At 37.8% G+C, this 22,159-nt stretch overlaps 5 protein-coding genes across 7 annotated transcripts; 4 read left to right on the top strand and 1 right to left on the bottom strand.

Annotated features, from left to right (window-relative positions):
- The first annotated feature begins 94 nt into the window (after positions 1–94).
- LOC103395332 (dnaJ homolog subfamily B member 13-like) lies at positions 95–2,924 on the top strand. The gene is made up of 8 exons (XM_008333000.3): positions 95–162; positions 348–451; positions 669–830; positions 942–1,090; positions 1,225–1,338; positions 1,524–1,637; positions 1,820–1,896; positions 2,210–2,924. The coding sequence occupies exons 1-8, from the start codon at positions 95–97 to the stop codon at positions 2,358–2,360; spliced, it is 939 nt and encodes a 312-aa protein (XP_008331222.1). The 3' UTR covers positions 2,361–2,924.
- Positions 2,485–6,399, top strand: LOC103395317 (dnaJ homolog subfamily B member 13-like). Its single transcript, XM_008332980.3, has 8 exons — positions 2,485–3,140; positions 3,407–3,510; positions 3,743–3,904; positions 3,998–4,146; positions 4,244–4,357; positions 4,603–4,716; positions 4,991–5,067; positions 5,249–6,399. Exons 1-8 carry the CDS (start codon positions 3,073–3,075, stop codon positions 5,400–5,402), a joined length of 942 nt encoding a protein of 313 aa, XP_008331202.1. The 5' UTR covers positions 2,485–3,072; the 3' UTR covers positions 5,403–6,399.
- A 40-nt stretch (positions 6,400–6,439) lies between these two features.
- On the bottom strand, positions 6,440–12,955 carry LOC103395318 (mitochondrial uncoupling protein 2-like). Of its 3 annotated transcripts, none has more exons than XM_008332985.3 (7): positions 12,862–12,955; positions 9,069–9,204; positions 8,770–8,977; positions 8,437–8,634; positions 8,077–8,178; positions 7,488–7,668; positions 6,440–7,405 (listed from the first exon to the last, which is right to left on the bottom strand). In XM_008332985.3, exons 2-7 carry the CDS (start codon positions 9,192–9,194, stop codon positions 7,291–7,293), a joined length of 930 nt encoding a protein of 309 aa, XP_008331207.1. In that variant the 5' UTR covers positions 9,195–9,204; positions 12,862–12,955; the 3' UTR covers positions 6,440–7,290. The 3 variants fall into 3 exon arrangements, with proteins under 3 accessions (XP_008331207.1, XP_008331205.1, XP_008331206.1); XM_008332983.3 differs by lacking the exon at positions 12,862–12,955 and adding an exon at positions 10,225–10,388 and having other exon boundaries at positions 9,069–9,207; XM_008332984.3 differs by lacking the exon at positions 12,862–12,955 and adding an exon at positions 10,225–10,388.
- Positions 12,956–13,096: 141 nt separating this feature from the next.
- Positions 13,097–17,714, top strand: ppme1 (protein phosphatase methylesterase 1). Its single transcript, XM_008332986.3, has 14 exons — positions 13,097–13,477; positions 14,193–14,286; positions 14,397–14,489; positions 14,599–14,656; positions 14,744–14,795; positions 15,014–15,168; positions 15,392–15,482; positions 15,581–15,646; positions 15,824–15,950; positions 16,032–16,161; positions 16,549–16,593; positions 16,838–16,902; positions 17,005–17,072; positions 17,378–17,714. Exons 1-14 carry the CDS (start codon positions 13,392–13,394, stop codon positions 17,379–17,381), a joined length of 1,134 nt encoding a protein of 377 aa, XP_008331208.1. The 5' UTR covers positions 13,097–13,391; the 3' UTR covers positions 17,382–17,714.
- Positions 17,715–20,247: 2,533 nt separating this feature from the next.
- LOC112488648 (melanocyte-stimulating hormone receptor-like) lies at positions 20,248–21,244 on the top strand. The gene has a single exon (XM_025065849.1). The coding sequence runs from the start codon at positions 20,321–20,323 to the stop codon at positions 21,242–21,244; it is 924 nt and encodes a 307-aa protein (XP_024921617.1). The 5' UTR covers positions 20,248–20,320.
- The last annotated feature ends 915 nt before the right edge of the window (positions 21,245–22,159 follow it).

The raw sequence follows: 22,159 nt of genomic DNA, 5'->3' as shown, positions 1-22,159 counted from the left end.
GTGTTCGCGTTGCCACGGTAACGATGATCCACACTGCTCGGACGCACCGCGGAGTTTTACGTCGAGTCTAGATTTTTTTTCCTTTTCTTCAGAAATGGCTGTGGATTTTTATGCGACACTAAACCTAAACAGGAACGCAACAGACGGCGACATTAAAAAAGCGTAAGTCCTTAACTGACTTCTCATCGTCCCGTCGTACACACAGCCAGCCAGTGTTCTCAGTTAGAGCTGTGTTTTACATCATATATCCTTATATGTATAGTTTCTTTTTTCATCTTCAATTTTTTTCAAATTTTATTTCAAATGTATAATCTTTCTACCTCACCTCTTTTCTTTGATTTCTACAGATATCGGCGTCTTGCATTAAAGTTTCATCCATGTAACTGCGACGAAGCAGAGAGCAGAGAAACCTTTACTCATCTGGGTGAAGCCTACGATGTTCTGAGTGACCGTGAGCACCTTTGAAATATATACTATATACTATAATATATATAATATATACATTCACTGTTTTGTAAACGATCTGTAACAATACTACACGTCGTGTGATGGTATTTTAAGCTCGACTGTGTATTAGAGCAACAATAAGTGGATATCTGGAGGGAATTATTGGATACACTGTGCACATCAATCTGCTCATTATTTAATTTTTTTTCCTTTTTTTACAGCTCGTAAAAGGGCTACTTTTGACAAATTTGGTGAAGAGGGTCTAAGAGATGGTCTACCACCTGAGTTAGGAAACAACCAATATTGGTCAAATAAATATACTTATCATGGGAATCCAGAAAAGACATTCAGGGAGTTTTTTGGAGGCAATAACCCATTTGCAGGTAGGATAAATATTCTTTGTGCATATATACAAAGTATCTTTAACAGTTTGTAGTCTTAAATGTATACACATTTGGTTTTGTTATTCATATCATATCCAAAATTGATGTTAGATTTGCATTCAAACGCTGAACCACTTATGTTGGGTGGCCTCAGAAGAGCTGTGATAAAGCCACAGGATCCATCGATAGAGAGAGAGCTGTTCCTGTCCCTCAGCGATCTCTTCCATGGAGGCACAAAAAAGATCAGAATATCTCGAAGGGTAAGACTCCACGTCTCACTGCCATTCTAACTGTGCAAAGGTCAAATATTAATACTTTATCCATATTATTATGGTCAAAAACATATAAAAAGTGTGACATCTTGTTTTTTTTATCTCATTTTCTGTTTGATAAGGTTATGAATGAGGACGGACACATGTCTAGCATTAAGGACAAGATCTTATCCATAGACGTGAGTCCTGGATGGAAAGAAGGGGCAAGAATTGTTTTTTCTAAAGAAGGAGATCAGGTAAAGAAACCACAGTCTTATCATTTTAAAGTATATTTTACTATCGTTGACTTTAAACACAATTGATAAAATTCATTTAAAAAACGGAGGAAAGCTTTGTGAACCATCAGGTACGGGGACGAGCTGTTGTCTTTTATAATGATCTTTATTTTCCTGTTGTAATTTCGGTCCATTTTAATTGTCAGGGACCGAACAATGTTCCTGCAGATGTCGTGTTCATAGTGCGACAGAAGAGTCATCCACTGTTTAAGAGACAAGACGATGATCTTCTTTACATGATGCAGATTTCTTTAGAGATGGTAAGTCAATCCTGAGTTTGTATTTACAATTTTCTACAACTATAACATCAATATTTTGTTGAAGTCAAAGCCTATTATATCTAAATGTATATATGTATATATATACAATATATAAAGACATAAATTGGCTATCTGCACCTCGTCTTTAAGTGAATGAACAGTAAAAATGGCTTCTCTCTCAGGCTCTTACGGGCTTCTCTCTGGAGGTGGAGACACTGGATGGAAGACTGCTCCGGATCCCGATCAATGACATCGTACAGTGAGTCTTTAAGCATGAACTTTGTTCTCACTGTGTTTCTGCACCAAAGGGGAGTTTTGCTGTTCTTGAACATGTAACTCTCACTTTTGACCTGTAGGTGGTGCTAGGTCCACTTTAAAAAAAATAGCCCCATTGCAGTTTTTATATTTACACGTAATCCTGTAAACCCTGTTTGACCCACAACCTACACTGCATTTTAAATGTTGGCCCTTCCATGATGGGTTTGACACCTCTGTAACCGATGGTTCTGTTTGTGCATCACATGAACTAATCACTAATTTTTGTCTTCATTTTGTCTGTTTAAACCTGTCAGCCCCAGCTACACAAAAGTGGTGACTGGAGAGGGAATGCCACTGCTCCACAGTCCTTCACAGAGAGGAAACCTCGTCATTACCTTCGACATTGACTTTCCAAAGAAGCTCTCTTTCGAGCAAAAGCTTCTGATAAAGAAGGCTCTGAAATAAAGTTCTACATACGTATATATATATATATATATATATAAACATTTATGTGTTTGTTTGTCTTCGACTAACGGCTGGTTGAGAAAATGCAGTTTATGTAAATACAAAAGAAAGGCATGAAGTATGGTACATTTAACAGTTTCACACCACACAAATTGACAATGACGTTGTTTCTTTAACCAATCAGACTTTGAGTTGGCAACAAGCTAAAGTAAAATGACAATTACGACAACCTCAGCTCATACTGAGAGGGTTTGACACACGAGCTGCTTTTTCGATATGATAAACTTGGACTTTATATAAGATCTGTAAATGCAACATTCGTCAATTTTGAACTGCTTGGTACTGTCACATAATATTGAACAGAATCAATCAACTCAACTCAAGCCAACTCTGTTGAGTGAGCAAAGGGATTGTATATTCAAGCTGCGCTTCATACTTTTAACCACTAGACGCCACCAAAAATGATTGTATTGAAAAGCTTCAGGAAACGAAGCCTTTTTGATTTAAGCTTCAGTGTTTCATTTTACCATCATGTCTTTAAAACACGAAAGAAGAAGAAAAGAACTCCAAAACACTACAAGACCGAAATCACATTATTTAGCAACATGAAAGGACTTTGTGGTGATGTTCTGTATTTTGCCTTTCATCTTCTCATAGCATGTTGACCCCACATCTTTCTGATTGTGGAGCTGCGTAGCAACTTAATTCCAAAATGTCTTTCGATTATTATGAGACGCTTGAGCTCAACAGAAATGCAACAACTGCAGATATTAAAAAAGCGTAGGTTTTTAACCACACCAAAATAACCATTTTGATTTGCTTGTGAAATTGTCGAGATTGTTCTCTCTGACATTTACATTTTCTTTGTCTTAATTTTTGGTATTTTATTTTCCTTCTCTAAGTAAATAGTCATCACAATAAAAAGTACCACTTTCTCAGAGGACGAGATAAGCTTTGACAAATACTGTTTCTGAAGGATGGTAAGGTTGAGTGAGTGCCAGTTCTTCCTTTTAGTCTTAAATGTGTCTTTTTCTTCATGGTCACAGATATCGGCGGCTTGCCTTGAAGTTTCACCCAAGCAGCAACACAGAAGCAGGAAGCAGCGAGAAGTTCACACAACTGAGTGAAGCCTACGATGTGCTGAGTGACCGTGAGTGACCGTGACACTTAGGCTAACTCTTTATTGTCATTGCACAGTCAATACTAGTACAGCCATAGTCCAGTAGAAGTTGTTCAGGGAGTGAACACAGCAACGAAATCAAAAAAAGAAATAAAGTCAACCTGATGTTAAATCTGAGGTGAATATTTCTTGGTGAAGTGATTAGCAGGTGGAGAGCATCACATGGACATTTGCAGATGTGTTTGTGTTTGTGTGATTACAGCTTGTAAGAAAGCTACATATGACAAGTTTGGTGAAGAGGGTCTGAAAGGTGGAATTCCAACAGAGTATGCCGCAGGTGGAGCATGGTCATCGAAATATACCTACCATGGTCAACCGGAGAAAACATTCAGGCAGTTCTTTGGAGGAAACAACCCATTTTCAGGTGAGAAAATTCATAGCCAAAAGTCTACACCACTTCCTTTTTTAGCAGCTGATTTATCATTTGCAAAAATGTGTCATTTTCTTTCACTACTAGATTTTCACACTACTGACGCACCACTAAGGTTGGGTGGTCTGAAGCAGGTAGTGCTCAAGACACAAGACCCCCCGGTAGAGAAGGACCTCCAGCTGACCCTGGAGGAGCTTTACCACGGATGCACAAAACGGATAGAGATCTCTCGCAGGGTGGGCTAGTCACAGATGCCTGATAAAGCATCAAAATATTATTTTAGTTTTTCAATTTGAAGAATTCAGAAATGGTATTTATTATATTGTTTTCCAGGAATTGGCTGATGATTCAGAAATTTCAAGCATCAAAAAGAAGGTTCTCTGTATAGATGTCAAACCTGGATGGAAGGAAGGCACACGGATCATCTTCAACAAGGAGGGAGATCAGGCAAAAGAGATTGATTTATTATGTTTTCATTTAATGTACTTTGGTCAAAATGACCAGATTAACTCTTTCTTTCTAAAAAAAGATATAAACGTTAAACATTGCTTGAACTCATTCGAGGGACAAGATTAAACTAAATTGTAACTGATGAGAACACACATGCTCTATTGAAGGTGTGCTAACTCTGAGCTTAAAATATGAAAAGATCCTGATTGATTTACATTCATGCTGCTGATATTTGCTCTCAGGGGCCGAACAACATCCCTGCAGATATTGTGTTCATAGTGGTTCAGAAGATTCATCCTCGGTTTGTTAGAGAAGACAATGACCTGATCTACACAGCCCGCATTTCTCTGGAGATGGTGAGTGATTGGGGTTCAAACGTTTGTCTGGAGAAGGGAAACTGGTCCTCAAAGGGCTGCTGTGGCTACAGGGTTTTCTTCCAAGCGATCCAGAGCATTGACCAATCAGCTGTCTGAAGTCGCAGATTAGTTGATTAAATTAGTCAAGTCAGGTGTGCTGCTGCTTGGTTGGAACATAAACCTGCAGCCACAGTGGCCCCTTTGTAGAACTGTTTGCCCACCCGTTTTTCTTTTTTTTAAAAAAAGCATTAAAACAAAGCATCCTCTCCCTCAGGCTCTGACTGGATTCTCTGTGGATGTAAAGACACTGGATGGCAGAATACTTACTATACCCATCAACGACATTGTGCAGTAAGTCGACAACGACACGAAGAGTTAAGCTTAGTATAGACACGTACATAGGAATATGGATGTGACTCATTAGGAAAAAGCTGAGGTTAACTGTCTGTAACAGCACGTGGAGACTGTCAATGTTGACTTTATTCTAAATATCCAGTGTATAAGTCGTATCTTTTCTCTTTTTTTTCATCAGTCCTTCATATAAAAAAGTAGTGTTTGGAGAAGGAATGCCTCTATTCCAGGACTCTGTACAAAAAGGAAACCTCATCATTACCTTTGACATCCAGTTTCCTGAAAAGCTCTCACCGGAGCAAAGGTATCTGACCAAAAAAGCTCTGAAGTCATGAACCCTAGATACTGGGTAAGTCTAAGAAATATAGGAGGAATCTATGATAATCCAGGAGGTTTCCAATAATAGGAATATAGATGGCATGAAATGCCTCTATAAACTTACTGAACAAACCCTGACCTGCAGTCTGTGCAGGGAAGCATTTCTACTGGTTTCTGTGGCAGTCTCCAGAGGTGTCAGCCAACCAGGATGTGATCTCTGTGAGAAATTCACAAAGACACATGGTACAGCCTAAAATGTTTTGCACATACGAGAACTGAAGAGTCTCTCTGTGATGTCAGAACTCAACTTTACTTTCCTCAATTCAAGAAAGGTCTTTAACGTATCCCGAAGAAAAAAACGAAACATTGAAGGAACTGTGACTTTAAGGAGAACCACTTGTCCTTCAGACCAATCCCATCCTCCCTGCTCTCATTGGCTGACATCAACATGGACATACATTCCTTCAATGCCGCTGCTAATCTTACATGTGGAGAACATGGCCAGGCCTCTGAGTCATCTGATGTGCAGGACAGGCAGACATGACTAAAGAAACACAGAAATGAAATTGCTGTTTGAGACATTTTGGTTTTTACCATGACCACAGCTGTTACTTGTTAGCCACAACCTCCGCAGTAGTCTGACGTTCACAAAATCTGACATTGTTTAACACTAACTGTAGTTTAGCTGTGCCTAGGTGACAGAATGAGTGGAGCAACTGACATACTCAAAATCTAAAGTGAAAACTGTAGCGTTTGTACTTTAGATTTTCAGGTTTAGTAAATTAGCAAATTTACTCTTAGTTTTTCACCATGCAGACGTTTCTGCTTTTCTTGTAACTTATTGTGTATGTACATATATTATTGTATTTTAGATTGAATAAATTCTACAAACCATTCTTTATATGCTGTTGGAAGTGTAAGTTAAGACATCCTTGTTTATGTTGTTTATGTTTCCATGTTAGTTTACAGACACCCTGGACTTCAACTAACCAAAGTCTGATATCTGAGCAACACAACATAAAACAATGCATCGAACAAAAGAGTCTGTAAATCTTTTTATTTTATTTACAAATGGGGGATCATTTAATACACACATCTGTAGATTGTACAAGAGAAGCCCCGGTGTCAAAACACACCGGACTTTTCAGAAATCCAGACTAATTTGCACCTCTTCATTTGGCATCCTGAGTTCAAACAGACATTGTCTTATCACAGCATGTAACTTAAAAATGCAGTTGAAAAATAACACAATTACATTATGTCCTAAATTCTAAACATGGAGGTAGTGACATCAATTTAAAAAGGCTTCAGTAAGGAGGCTATAAAATATTAGGTTAAGAAACAACATTAGGAACATTAAAAGCAATGTTAAAGAACATAAAACAGTCAAAACTAAATGAACAAAACAGAAAAGAGAGAAAAGAATCCAAGATGTCAACACTAAACAACACAAATAACAGTCAAAGTTGGGCAGAGTATCGACGTTAGGATGAGAAAATAACAAGTAATCAGATAAAAGTGAATGGGGTTTCATTAATAAATATTAGGAATGTAAAGATTGACAACAAGACCACACAAAGCAAGACTAACTGGTCAATAGCAGAGAGAAGAGCTGCAGACCACTGTTCTGTATTCTGAACATTAAACATCAAACTGAAATCTGATCAATGAGCTGAGCTAAAACAAATCATTCCCCATCCCTGTCACATTTATTTAAGGAGACAAGTGACTTTCCGTTGCTTCTCGTTCTGACACGACAATCAAATTGTCAATATTCCTTGGGGAACTGTGAGAGTCAGAAATGTGAAGATGATGCCTGAATCCAAGCTTCTGTTAAAAAACGTCTCTTAAATAATGGTAATCGTCCATCTCCAAGCACGTCTTGAAAAATTAGATGAACTAGAGTCATAGCGGAGACTCCCAGTGCTGCTGTGCCCTGATCATACCTCTTTTTATCTGCTCATAAGTCACAAACATCACAATGTTCCAGGAGCCCAGTCGCAAGAAAGCAGGTGTGAACCTAAAGACAGAAAAGCACAGTCAAACAGTGCTGCAAGTTCTGGATTGTTCTACGATTCACTCTGATCTGTGTCCATCTTTACCCTTTGTAGAAGGCCATGGGTCCTTCATTTTTCAACATGATTAAGGCACAGTCAACGGCGCTGCGGTACTGACCAGCTGCTGAGTTCATAAACCGTGTTTTGACAACATCCACAGGAGAGGCCACGATTGTTGTGCAGAAGCCTGCGCCAAAGGCCGCGGTGAAGTGGCAGGGCAGGTTGTCTGTGTGGAAGCAACAGTAGAGTCACATTCTTCTGCAGTCTTTGAGGGAAAATCCTGTTTCTCAGTCTTACACCATGTTTGTTGCAATGTAACACTGATAAACAGTTACCTCAGACATTGAATACTCTTTTACAAACATTAACTGAGGAGATTTAAAATGATCTGCATTCCTTTTCATTGATTTACCATAACCATGGTTTTGTATTTGTTTGTAGCAAAGCAGACACGTCAGAAAAGCACAACTTCGACACCTATAAATAACCCTGAAGAGGTTTTTTGTAGTTAATGTAGCTAAACATGTTAAATAGAGCTAGTGTGAAACACACACACATACTTTCACATACTTTCACTTCACTGTCACAAAGACAGTGAAATGAATAAATAAAAACAAATGATGAATGGTCTCACCTGTCATCACATCATACTTCAGAATGAGTTCTTTGATCATGTCATATGTCACCAGCTCTGCACAGTTAACGATGGCGTTACGTGTGATGTTTGGCATGCAGCCTGAAAGAAAGAAATACAGAGTATTAAACACTTAGGTCGTGGTGGATTCTATGTATATTCTTCTATCCCCCTGAATAATAATAAATAAATAAATGATAATAATACAGAGTTAACCAAAGCTTGTAAAGCTCAGATTGAAAACCTAACATGTAGTATTTCAACCCATCTAATAAATGTTCAAGTTTTGTTTAAGACATTCGAAACACCTTTATGACCACATGCATAAAGTTTAATTAAGAACTTAAAACGGACTAATACCTTTCCAAAGGCCTCTTATCCCTTCATCCCGGGCAATAGTCTTGTAGGCATCCAGAGTGCCGTTGTATCTCTTGGTACCATTGGCCACTCGCGCCTGGGCTTGGAAACGCACCTTCACCACATCTGTAGGTTGAGCGAAAGCCACAGCCATGGCTCCTGTGGTGCAGCCAGCCATGAGGCGTGTTACAATCCCACCATCTGAGCATAAAAATGAACACCAGTCACAATGACCACCCTAACATTGACACTGTTGTGAACCAGTCTGTTTGAATAGACATACACACCTCTGAACCTGAGTTACATTTTTGATTGATGAATGAAAACAACACTCACTTTCACTGCCTCGAGTGTAGAACTGCTTCATGGAATCGTAAAGACCGATTCGAACCGATGCAAAGCTCATCTGTCTCTGCAGACCAGCAACCAGCCCATTGTAAAGACCTTGGAGCCCCTCTGCGCGCACTATGGTGGTGATGGTTCCAAATACTCCTCGGTACTTTGTCGTACTGGCACCATGGGCTTTATTAGACTCTCCTTGAATCTGAATACAGGAGTGACATTTAAACATAATCAGTATCTTAAAACATTACAAAGAAATATAAACGTGTCCTTTATAGCGGTGTACATCTAACCTGCAGCCTGACTTTAGCAGTATCCAAAGGAAAGGTGACTAGGTCAGCGATGCAGGCTGCTATTCCGGCGCCAAAGAACTTGATTCCAGCAGAGGGAACAACTTCTGTGGGTTTCATGCCGACCATTTCTTCACCTCTTCTAGTAACATGCATGGAACAAATCAGAACAACATGAAATTGGGTTAACTCGTCAGATGTTGAATTCAGAAGAAAACAGTTCTTTATGACATCAACAGGTTCATTTTGTATTAGCTTTTAGCCTAGTAATAAGACGTAGGCAGAGGGATGAGGAAGTACCGCTTGTATGATGTGTTACAGAAACGTGTCCTCAGTACAACACATTCTGCATGAGTGCAGTAGCCTTTCTTAGATAAAGACTGCCCAAAGCTAAAGGCGTGTACAGATCATTTGTTGTTTTGAGTATTAAAAGAGGATGCAGAGAACTAGAACCTTTATGCAGCTCCTCAAGTCATTTTGTACCGCGGGAGCTTAAAAAGTATTTAAATTTTGTAACTTATATAAATAATAATCAATTGTAGAACCATTTATTAATACATTATGGAATAGTTACATTTAAACAATCTGCCATTGACCGTCGGCCCTTCAGGGGGAACTGTACTGCTGATGTAGCCCCTTGGTGAAAATGAGTTTAACACCCTGTTCTATAGTGTAGCTGTTAGTGTGTGTTCTCGGTTCAATTCCCATAGGAACCACATATGCCTCACAGAGTCTCCTGTGGCAAAGAATCACACTGTAAACTTCCCCCATTGTGGAGAAATAATAGTTTATCAAGTTTGTTACCAAAATGCCCACAACACAGTGACTGAGAACGTTTAATGTTGTAGCTTCTGGTTCCACACATTCCCCTTTAAAGAAAGGCTGCAATAACAGGGTATTTATAGTAGTGAGTGAATGTTCACATCTGCTAGAAAATTTCATACAGTATTTGAAAGCTAACATGTCATGTGTAAAACGTATCCTCCATAGTAAATAGAAACTAGCAGAACGGTTGTTTTGTCACCTTTTGTCTATTTTGGACTATTTATGTCACTGTTTAAACTCAAACCACAGATCCATCTACTCTGACAGTATGCAGGTCATTTAAATGAAAAAAAAAAAGAAAAATGGCACACAAAATTGTAAAGTCCGTGTTTACCTTTATAATTTTCCAATAAATAGTATAATCCGATATCGAGGAAAGAAAGTTGAATCCTTTAAGATGGTTAAACCTCTGACTGTCATTTGGTCCTGCTATTCCTTCACTGTCAGACTGACTGATAAACCCAGGGAGTCATAGACACCTTGTGCACATGACACAAGGCAGCACGCAAGCATCTGTTATCTGATTCTTTGTTTACTAAATATCCATCTGACAGACCAAGTGAAACTTGGATGAACCTTGATTTGCCAATACAGTCTCAATCTAGGAATTCATTGAGACCATTGCATAGTTCAGAGATGAATATAAAAGTATTAAAAAATGTTAACATTTTAGCTTTTTTTTTAGCTCTACAACCTTCCTGTCTTCAGGTTTGGCAGTGTTTACATTTTATATTATTTACTTTTCAAATTTTAGCTAAATGTCATTTACCTCTCTTTGAACAGGGACCTGTTGTGAATGTGTATTTGCACAGTGAGTCGTGTGTGTTCTACAATATTGGCTGCTTGGAAGATTCGCAACATTTAACCATAAATGTATCCCAATAGGGATTTTAAAAGTCATTAATTACCAAGAGGGGCGTCTGACATAAGTCTCTTCTTGTTGTATCCATATATTTAGAATGAAAGGAGACACAGAGAGAGAGTGGGTGTGTGAGAGGGAGTAGGTGTGTGTGTGTAGGTTTAGAAAAGCTGACGACATACATAAATGTTTATCTCAGCGTGCATGCCACTGAGCCATGTGACTTTCCGTTGCACCTTTAGGTCATGCTCCTCACCATGCTTATGCAAGAAGTCATGGAGTTGACGGAGCAAAACAGTTCACTGCCAAACTAAATGTCCAATCACCTGCTGTTCCGCTGTAACATTCGTCACAGTGCTCATAAGAACATCTCAAGTTATTTTTGCTCCATATTCCAGGAGGACTTTGTCTTAACACTATGTACTTGTTTGTTTTTAACAAAAATGCCACACAATTTTACACTAATTACAGTCATAATAGTCAATATAAGTATATTCAGTGTGTCAAAAGTTTTAATATTTGGCTGTGCATTTTTTTATATATATAATGTTTTAGAATAAAAATATAGCAAGCTATTAAAATGTGTCAATAACAGAGTAAGAATCAGATACTAAAGATTGTCATGAGGTGGAGATAAAGTGGTATTAGACCAGTCCTACAGCTGCCATGAGAATCTGGGGAATGACCAAAACTGAAGGTCTGATATTCACACATGTTTTCAATACTCTATGACTGACGTGACCGAGCTACAGAAAAGATAAACTTCCATGTATAACAGCCTCAACAAGGAAAGTAAAGAGCGAGGACCCGCTCACACCACCTGCTCTCTTTGGTCTCAGAACTATAAACAGCTTACTGGGAACACAGTGTAAGTAACCTTTAAAGATGCAGTCTGGCTGGTAAACAAATCACTGGTCTAGCTTCAACCAGTTTGAAGTGACCTTCCCTACAGCCTATGAAGAATTTACATGGCGAACAGCCAGGCGACTCGTTGCTGTGACGTACAGCTCGTGGAACCTTCAATCAGTTGTGGTTTGTGTTCGGCTATAAGTGAATGGTCTATAATTAGCCACAGACTGCGTCACTGAGACGTTAGTGGAGCACAGTTGTCCACAGTGGTGTTTGTTTAGGCACATGTTTACCAGGAAAATATTAATTGAAGAAAGCTTGATGATTACGTTACATTACAATACATTTAGCAGACACTTAACTTAGACACAAACTTATTTTTACTAAAAGGATTTGCTTCTGTAACTCCGACACCGACAACCTAGATGAAAATGTGTTACTAGTGCTGTGCTACAATTAAAGGTTTTATTCATGATTAATCAAACCCATACATACAAAAATCAAATAATAAATTAAATGGTGTTGTGTGCATTTTTCTTTTGAAAGTAATGATATTTGAACACGAGACCAACGACATTAGGATTACAAAATTGGTGTAAGAATGCAGAAGAAAAATGAAAGGTGAAACAGAAGAAGAGAAAAGGGCAGAATGAGCATAAACTTTAAAGACAATAACAGGTTGAACTGGACAATTGTGGCTGAACAATTTAATGTAAGTCATTTTAATTTTATTCTTTTTATAATTCAAGGTAAACGTTATAAAAAGAGATCTGTGAATATTTTCACAAATATGCAAAAATGTGTTTAATAAACGTCCATTAAGTAATTAATAACAGTGTGTATGACCCAACAAATTTGGGTCAGACAAAATGATTGTACTGCCATCATGTGTTAGGAAATGAAATAGCCGCTTGTCTTACAGACGTAAGATCGTACCTTTTGTTTCCGTTGATCTAAATAGTATTTACACAAGCAGGACCCAGTATATCATGAGAATCTAGTCTTGAATTGATGGTTTTTTTAAAGTGTTTTCTTTTACGTTGAGCCAAACTTTGACAGAACGTGTGCCATCCTCAGCACCAGAGGGAAATTAGCTGCAGTTACAAAAAGTTCAAAGCACTAAACAAAGCAAAGCATCAATTTGAGAGATAAACGGTTCTCATATTATGTAAATTATTTTGGAAATTTATTTTAATGATTACTTAAGAAGTATACATAGCTGTGTTGTGATTTGTTTAAAAAAATTAATGTTTTGTTACTGACGTGTTGAAGTGAAGTTACTGAGACTGACGATGGTTTCACTTTTTATTGGGGCCAGTATCATCCAACATGAACGCAAAGATAGGTCGAACAACTGTTTTTCTTTTATTAACATTGATTGTGTGATGATTGTATTAAAATGACGTGGTGCTCGACCTTTCATGTCCAACTGTAATTGGGCAGTGACGGTGAGCCTCTAGGTGGCTTCGCATTACTGAACTCGAGTGAAGTTTGTCCAAGTGGAGTAGCCGTTTTGATCTATCCAAGATGGCGCCTATGAGCATGCGCAAACGGTAGTGACGCAGATCAGGCAAGCGACGCAGGTCGTGCAGTGGCTGCGTAGGCTGTAGGATGCAGCCATTTGAATGGGCAACTACTTCACCAGTATCAGCTGTTAGCATTCAGCTAGAGCTAGTTTGGCGTATGCTAGCACAATTCAGTGTTCGTCGTTCATCGTCCCTGGTGTTTAGCTATAGTTCTTTGCTGCGAATGAGAGGAGAAGTGTCATTGAATAGATCGTGACAGATTTACAGATGGAGAGACAATTGCATTTGAACCTGTTAGCCTCCAGACCCCCTATAGCAGGTGGTTTACAGTCCAGCTCTAAGATGAAAATGGGGTGAGTTAGCAAGTCAATAACAGGTTGTCAGTCCTCTCTGTTCTATTCTGGCATATTCCGCAAATAATTTACTGGTAACGAACGTTACCCCGTGTTTTTGCAAGGAAGTTCTTTATTTTTCGTGCGTTAGTATGGCTAAAAAACAAACGGTCGCCCTGTTATCCTGGTCAAGGAAGTTAGTTTCCAAAGTGAAGTGTACTTAATGATGCACTATTCTCAAACAAAATATTTTAAGGCAATTAACGCACGTTTATGTATCAATGGTTATCGGCGCCGTGATGACAAATTGTGACTGTGCTTTCTCCGTGGTACATACTGTATATGCAGTAAGCTATACATTACATGCACAACAACATTGTTGTCGCAGTAGCATTGATTGTACAGTTTTCAGCTTCATCCACAGTTCAATCCAACGATGATTGGACTATCCCTATTTAATAAATCCAACACTGCTACCCTTTACTAAACCAGCCTGCGATATTAAAGGCAGAAATCTTGATCTCCTGCAAGATTGTTGTGATTCCTATACTTTTAGGGCAGACTGAAACTTTGGCAAATTGTGACACTAATTGAAAAATCTTGGCTCTGTGTTGATTTACCTTTGAAACCATCTAAAATTCACACGTTATATTCTGTGCTAGACATGTACCCTTCTTTCTACTCAGAGTGACTTTATTTCATACAGTATGTTGCCTGTTCACTTGTGTTTATACAGACCTGGACGAAAAAGAGACTTCAGCCCCCTGCCCTGGAGCCATTACTTTGAAACCATGGAAGATGTGGAGGTGGAAAACGAGAATGGGAAGGATATATCCTTGCTAAGTTTTTTTCCAATAATGTCATAATGTCGAGCTGGATGTTATCCATGGTTAGTTAAAAAAACTTTGAGCCTGTTTTTGTTTCCGTAACTTCACTGAACATTTTCAGACTCTACTGCAGTGGCTCCAGTGGTCCTGTGCTGCTCCTTCTCCATGGAGGAGGCCACTCTGCACTCTCCTGGGCGGTCTTCACTGTAAGCATGACTTTTAGTTCAGAAGCCTTTATGTGTTTTTTTTTTTCATCAGCCAAATATTTTTGAAGCAGTAAGACATTTACCATTTGTTATGATTGTCTTTCTGTAGTCTGTCATATGCAGTCGGATCAATTGCAGGGTGGTGGCTATGGACCTTCGAGCTCATGGTAAATATATATTCACTACAGAAGCTTACAGAAACAGAATCTTTCTGCACATTTTAACTGCATTTAAAATGTGCTTTTGACTTACAGGTGACACTGAAGTGAAACAACCAGAAGATCTCTCTGCAAACATGATGGCAAAGTAAGTTTCCAAGTGTGTAGTGTGGACAGTGACAGTTCATACTTAAACAACTTGGTATCAGAACTTTGAGGTAACAGAACACATTTATATTGTTGAGTGATGAGTTGATGAGTGATTTGTTATCTGGTTGGTTAGTTTGTTCCTAGAATACTGGTAACTAGTCAACCTTTAAAATTGATTTTATTGCAACGTACATAAATGATGTTATCTTGTTTTAGGGATGTTGGCAAAGTTGTGGAGTTGCTCTACGGGGACAACCCTCCACCAATCATGATTATCGGACACAGCATGGGTGGAGCCATTGCCGTCCACACAGCCGCTGCCAATCACATACCCTCCCTGCTAGGCCTCTGTGTCATTGATGTTGTTGAAGGTAGATGCCCTTTTCTATTAAAAGAATGATAAAATAAATATTTCCATTCATAATTGTAAGGGAGAAAAATTGCCAAAACCTTTGAAATTATTAATAGATTATAACAGTTTTTACCAGATTATAGAATGCACCCACGACACTTGAGTATCTAACCTTCCATCCAGTTTACACTATTAATAAAACTAATGAAATACTGAACAATTTATTTGTGAACTGCTTTTAGGTACAGCAATGGATGCTTTGAACAGTATGCAGAATTTTCTCAGATGTCGTCCGAAAACATTTAAATCTTTGGAGAACGCCATTGAGTGGAGGTAAAGAAATGAACCCTTTCTTTCATTGCTACAGTGACTTGGTTTCCCACACTTGGTCAAATTTTTCTTGGACTTTAACTTTTTTTTTTTTCTAACAGCGTGAAGAGTGGCCAGATTCGAAATATAGAGTCAGCGAGGGTGTCAATGGGAGGCCAAGTGAAAAAGTATGTATATGTGCCTATATTTCATTGATGGGAGGGGCATACAGTAGAGTGATGGTGTCATTGTTATTGACTGTTTCCATTCATCCGGTTCACTCGCTAAAAAGTTTAGGAGCCTAAATAATCCCTTCTAGTACTGAATGAGTTCATATTTCGTCTACATTGTTCTGCCATTCACAGATGTGAGGAGTCCTGTAGCAGCCCAGGAGTCTCGGATTCAATCGGCGAAGCTGTAATTGAAGAGGAAGCTGATGAAGAAGAAGAAGAGTCGTCCAATAAGAAACGAATGAAGGAGGATGACCAGGAGGTGCTGTTCTGTTCGTGACAGTAGCAGTGTGATTCTCTGTTGTAAGAAATGTCATTATAGCTTTTTTTTTTTACCACACAGGTTAAAAAGGAAAGCGTGTTTACTTGGCGAGTGGAGCTGTCCAAGACGGAGAAATACTGGGATGGCTGGTTCAGAGGCCTCTCCTCACTCTTTCTCACCTGCCCTGTTCCAAAACTGCTTCTGCTTGCAGGTTCTCTCACCTACTGTATTTTAAGCAGCGTGCAAGAAAAATAGGCTAGGTTAACACTTAGCATGTTTGGATAGATTTAACAATTTTCAGTTTTGATTCAGGCAATAATATAAATAGCTTTGGGGTCAAAACGGGGGAGTGAAAGTCCGACAATAAATGCAAACAGACTTCCGATGTATGTGTCCAAACCACATTATTGTATGTACCATATTTGAGTTTCAGCAAACATTGTTGTGTTTATTTAAATGAAATGGACCAAGCTGGAGGTTGAACACACCCATGTTAAATCTAGGTTATATTTCATTAAGAAGCGATCATCCATCCATCCATATAAAGGTCGTTCAGCTCTTTACTGGGCATTTAACTTGAATCTGTTCTGTTGTACAGGAGTGGACAGACTTGACAAAGACCTTACTATTGGGCAGATGCAAGGTAGGTGGCACCTTATCCTGCAGAGACATCCTGTCCACGTCTTTGACATGTCAGAGGAGAACTCCCTGTAAATGAAACACTCAAAATACATATTCAACAAACCACTAGACCTGTCTGTGTGTTGGACTAATCCAAAATAGTGAAAACCAGGGGATGGATATAGTAGATATCTACTATAATAATAACAACAAGGAGCAAAAAAGGACACGAGTTGGTTCACATCTGATTTTGTGCTTGTTCACAGGGAAGTTTCAGATGCAGGTCTTGCCTCAGTGTGGTCACGCTGTCCACGAGGATGCGCCTGAAAAAGTAACTCACACACTTGGTTCATGGTCATTTTGCAGTTTGGTCTGAATGAATTGTGTGTGTGTGTGTTGTGTTTTTTACAAAGCTGTTATTCTGTTTTGTTAGGTAGCAGATGCCCTTGCAACATTTATGGTGCGACACAAATTCACAGAGTTCAAAGAAGGTATTTTGTGGTGAGTGAATATTTACATATTTACATATATTTACACAGCTATACCTTTTAGCCGTGAGACTACCACAGTAGTTAGTGACGGCCAAATAAAGCTTTCGACAAAGGGTTTAAGGAGTATTCAAAGCTTTTCACCTCAGCACTCTTTAATGACATCTGGTGGTCAAATGCACCATTAAGCTACAACTAAAAAACCCAAACTTCATCTTGTTCGCTGAAGCTACAGCTTCGGTTCATTATATGATGATATTAAACAGAAGCTTTGAGTTTTATGATTATCTCTAATTTCTTTTCTCCTGTTTTCTACAGCTAGTGTCCAGTTTTCAGTTGAAATGTGTCCAGCCGACGACATGACTCGACATCATCCAACAGTCTCACATAAACCTAATTTATTATTGATACAAGGTCATTGTTGCCATTCAGTTGATGTAGATATTTTGCCTTTTGCCATGGTCTTATTTAAATATTCAAACAAGGATTATGTTCACCATTTCCTTTTTACAATATTTATATATATATTTGAATTTCCAAATTGTTCATTTCTTCTTTTAATCACGTTTCATTTAGAGATTTTGAAATCATTGTAAATGTGCCTGCAATGCTAACATTAGAGCAGTAATAAAAGGAGAATAACAAACACCTGTCAGTTGTCTGTTCTGTGTTATAGGTCAGTGGAATTTATACAGCTTATCTGTTATCATTGAGTAAATTAGAATAAATTACACACACATTTTCACACAATTGCAGCATACAACTATTTGTCCCCATCACTAATATTGAAAATGACTGTCCAGACCTCTGCCCCAACACAGAGAAATATTCATCAGTTTATAATCAGTGGTGGTAATTGCATTTCCTCAGTCTCATATAATTGAGCTCTTTAAACCATCATATCTCAGTCCTTTGTGTTGGTAGTTTGAAAAAGAAATCTGCCCTAAGGCCTTCAGAATCAGTAGTTTGGGCACTGGGAGCTGAAAATGAATGGCAATTAGATTGTTTTTTTAACCAATCAGATTTTACGTTGGAATCAAGCTGGTGTCATTGCAAGACCTTTTAGTTGACCCGGAGTTAAATGGCGGTTTGAGGGATTTGATTGGATGGTCAGAGAACAGTCTCAAATCTACCAAATTGCATGTAACGACTTGCACTGCTGTGAAAAACGGATCTGAAGACAGGAGGCTAAAATAAAGTTAAGCGTTCTTGTTTTTAATTATTATTTGAAAAATGTAAAGAGCAAGTATTACCCTAACAACTTACATTTTCTATAAAAAATTCTATATACCTGTAAGATATAATCTTACAAAATTGTGGTTAGAATTTGTCTTACACCGAGCTAGGGCTGAGCACCCAGGGTTTTACTTAGAGTCAGTTGTCAACATGTTGACAAAAACAAAGAGTTAATCAAAACTAAACTGCAGTTTTCCAAAGTACATGAATTATTAATAAAGTGTTTTCTTTGTGTTTCTGGTGCAGTCAAAGGAATAAAATGAGGTGTTTAATTGACGCTCTGGGGAAGAGATGAAGCAACGGGTCGGACTGAATGTAAACAAACATCTAAATGATTAATCTGCCTTAATGAAAGGAGGTTTCTCCAAGGGCTCAATTTGCTGAACCACTTGTAAACAAAGTTGAAGTACATGGAGCATTTAACTTGAATCATAGGAATATATGACACCGTATAGGGTGAAGGAAAATAATATAAACACTCCAAAGAATAATTTAAAGTTTTTAAAAAGTGAGTAAAATTAACTCAATAAAAACAATTACAATGAAATCAGTACTGTAGAACTGCAGCTAAAATCTCTCCTCTGTGGGATTTAATCCCTTTACAAAGAACCTCACCAAAGACGTCTTTTTTGATATATGCATTTAAATGTTTATATATATACATATGTATGTATGTATGTATGTATGTATGTATCTATGAAATCCCGTCACTTGTCAAAATAAACATCTTCCTCACTGGTGATTAAGACTGTTGCAAATTGTCTTCAAGGGAGGAGGACTGGCTGAAATCTTTACATTTTTGTTTTTTCAAAATGTCCAAATATGTAATGTACAAAAACAAAACAAAACAAACTATTAGTTTCAAAGATAATTGTCATTAAGGGAAACACCAAGGGATTAGGCTGGGATGTGTAGTTTATCTGGGTTGAACTTATTCTAAAGTTGGTTGTATGAATGCAGGACAAAGCTAACACGGCTAAGTTAACTATGCTTATTTAACTAGTGCTGTATTTGTACTACGGTGTGATCTGAATCCTGATTTGAGACGAGATTTTCGTCACAGAATGGAGATTCTATATCGGTCTAAAATTTGACAAGGTTTCAGACTCTTTTGCAGTATTTTTAACCAAGGGTTTGATTACAGCAGTTGTGTGTGGTTTCTGTACATAACCAGTTTGATCATTTTAATTAATTTGAAGGTTTAAATTAATAAATTGGAATATTTCTTTAAATAGGGAATTGGGTCTAATATACATGTAGTTGGTTATTATTTTATAAAAATGTTGCTTTTCCATACTCTTTCTTATTCTATCCATAGAGTGCTCTCAATGTTTAAATACACCAAAAAATAATAATAAATAATATATAATAATAATTTTCACTGTACTTTTATAATCAACAAAGCTGATTCTGATTCTGATTCTGACATACTCTCCAGGGGGAAACTTAACACAGAACTCTGATAGGTTATGAAACAAACCAAGGCGATGATGTCACTAGGCATGAAACTGTTTTAAAGGATGTGTCCAAGAGAGAAATAGTTACTGTTGACTGCTGACCGAGGTAAGTTCAGACTCCTTGTACAATACAAGAATATATAACATTCTTTTATTGTACATTAATGAACTATTAGAAAATATATTTCTATTTATATTTGGAGTTTGTAACTGTTTAAAATTGCATAGGGTTTTTATCATGTCAAACAATTTATGTCCTTTGTGTACTTTATGTACTTTGAATGTAAATTTGACATATATTTCATGTATACAGCTGACATTAAATATATTTGTCTATCTTATACTATATTACCCATGATTTACTTTACTTGTTTGACTGAATGTGTTTACTACTATTTACTATTTATAATTCTATAAATCTATTTTACTAAGCTGATCTGTGATATGTTGACTAAAGGGATTAGCAATAAAATAAAAAAACATATATTAGACACAGTACAACCTACTGTGTTGGCTGTTAAACACTGAACTATCTGTTTTTTTTACAGCTGATAAAGAAGCCTTGGTCATGAATGAAACAGCAGAGTTGGCCAAGTCCATACCTGTCAAACTTCTGCTGTCCATTCTGCCAGGTCTCGTCTTCATTTATTTTAACGGAGTTATGCTGTACGCCTTGATGAGTAAGCACTATTTTCGGGAATCTCCTCGTTACATGCTTTTTGCCCATCTTCTCTACACTGATTCTCTCCAGCTCGTAGCCTCTTTGACACTGTATTTGTTTGCTGCGGCGAAGGTCAGGGTTATCTTCTCCGTTTGTACTGCTGTCACTTTATTGGCAATAGCTTGTGTTAAAATATCACCCTTAAATCTGGCCGTGATGTCTTTGGAGAGATACGTCGCTATTCGCTTCCCTCTAAGGCATGCTAACATCGCCACAACAAAGAGGACCATGGTAGCCATCACTGTTGTATGGACTGTCATCTCCTTTGACTCCCTCACACAGTGTTTGCTGTTTGTCAGTCATGAGAAGGAGGTGCTCCCTTTGTCACCAGTCACTTGTCACAAGAACAGCATCTTCCGACTGCAGACCCGTTCTATTGTAAATGTAACTTTCATATCCATATATTTTGTAATGGTGGGCTTTATTATTATTTTCACATATGTCGCTGTCTTGATCACTGTGAAAATAGCCTCATCTGAAGTGGAAAATGCCCATAAGGCCCATCGCACTCTGTTGCTCCACTTCTTCCAGTTGTGCCTGTGTCTTCTATCGCTCCTGTTCAACATGGTCGAACCAGAGAGCCACTGGTCCGTAGATACAACCGCATCCAGTCATGTTCAGTATATACTTTTTCTCAGTCTTATTATTTTCCCCAAATTTTTGAGTCCTTTTCTGTATGGCTTAAGAGACAACACTTTGAGACAGGTATTCAAATTTTATCTCACCTTTGGTCTGATGTCCCACAATCCAAGACTTGAATGTATATTTTAATAATATCATGGACTTTTAGAGTCTTGTCATAGGAGTCTACTGAAAAGACTGATTACAACATTGATTAAAATTATTACTGGATCATCTATGTATTTATGTACTTTTTTTTAATAAATTGACATTTATGTGAAAAGACTTGAGTTTACCCTAAGCGTCTGTATATAAATACTCAATCCTATATGTTATGATGCATTCTGTTTACATTTCAGCTAAGTAGTCTTTGTTGTCTTTAATAAATAAAACTGTTAACGCTTTTATTCAATGCAATATGACATATAAAAAAATGAAGAAATATGAAAAGCATTCAGGTCAAAAGGACATCACTTTTATGCTAATATTGTAATAGATGTGACATTATGTTCTCATTGTCATTGGTTGGCTCAATACTTATACCTGGTTTTGGTCATAATTCAAAGTTCTGACAGCATTTATTGTCGTACCTTTCTGTTTAGGTGTGTGTGAATGTGTGTGTGAGAGAGTAAGCTAAAACTGTGTGGAGTCATGTGTGTAGTGTGAGTTGCAGCTGTTCAGGACTTTTCTTGTTCAATTGTGGAAATAAACTGTTTAAAAATGCAAACTGGATTTTCATCTCTTTAATACAGTTGGAGCTGTTTACAATATGTATTTATATAAAACCCAGTCATATGGTCCATGGGTTTGAGCTCCCCAGTGTTTTTACAGATTACAACCCAAACCACCTAGTGTTTATACAATAGATAGATTTAGATGCTTTATTGAACCCACTTATGCTGCATGGTCTATTCAATCAATGGCAGATACATACATAAACATGAAGCATTATTGATTGGAAGGACAAGAGCTGTGACACGAGGTGGGTGCAGACTTCTGCTCAGCAAACAAATCAGTAACAAATTGAAAAATCGCTGCCTCGTGACCCCTTCCGCCCCACAATGA

Source organism: Cynoglossus semilaevis, chromosome 19 (assembly GCF_000523025.1).
Source record: "Cynoglossus semilaevis isolate Cse_v1.0 chromosome 19, Cse_v1.0, whole genome shotgun sequence".
Taxonomy (NCBI): domain Eukaryota; kingdom Metazoa; phylum Chordata; class Actinopteri; order Pleuronectiformes; family Cynoglossidae; genus Cynoglossus; species Cynoglossus semilaevis.
This window is presented reverse-complemented; position numbering and strand designations above follow the sequence as displayed.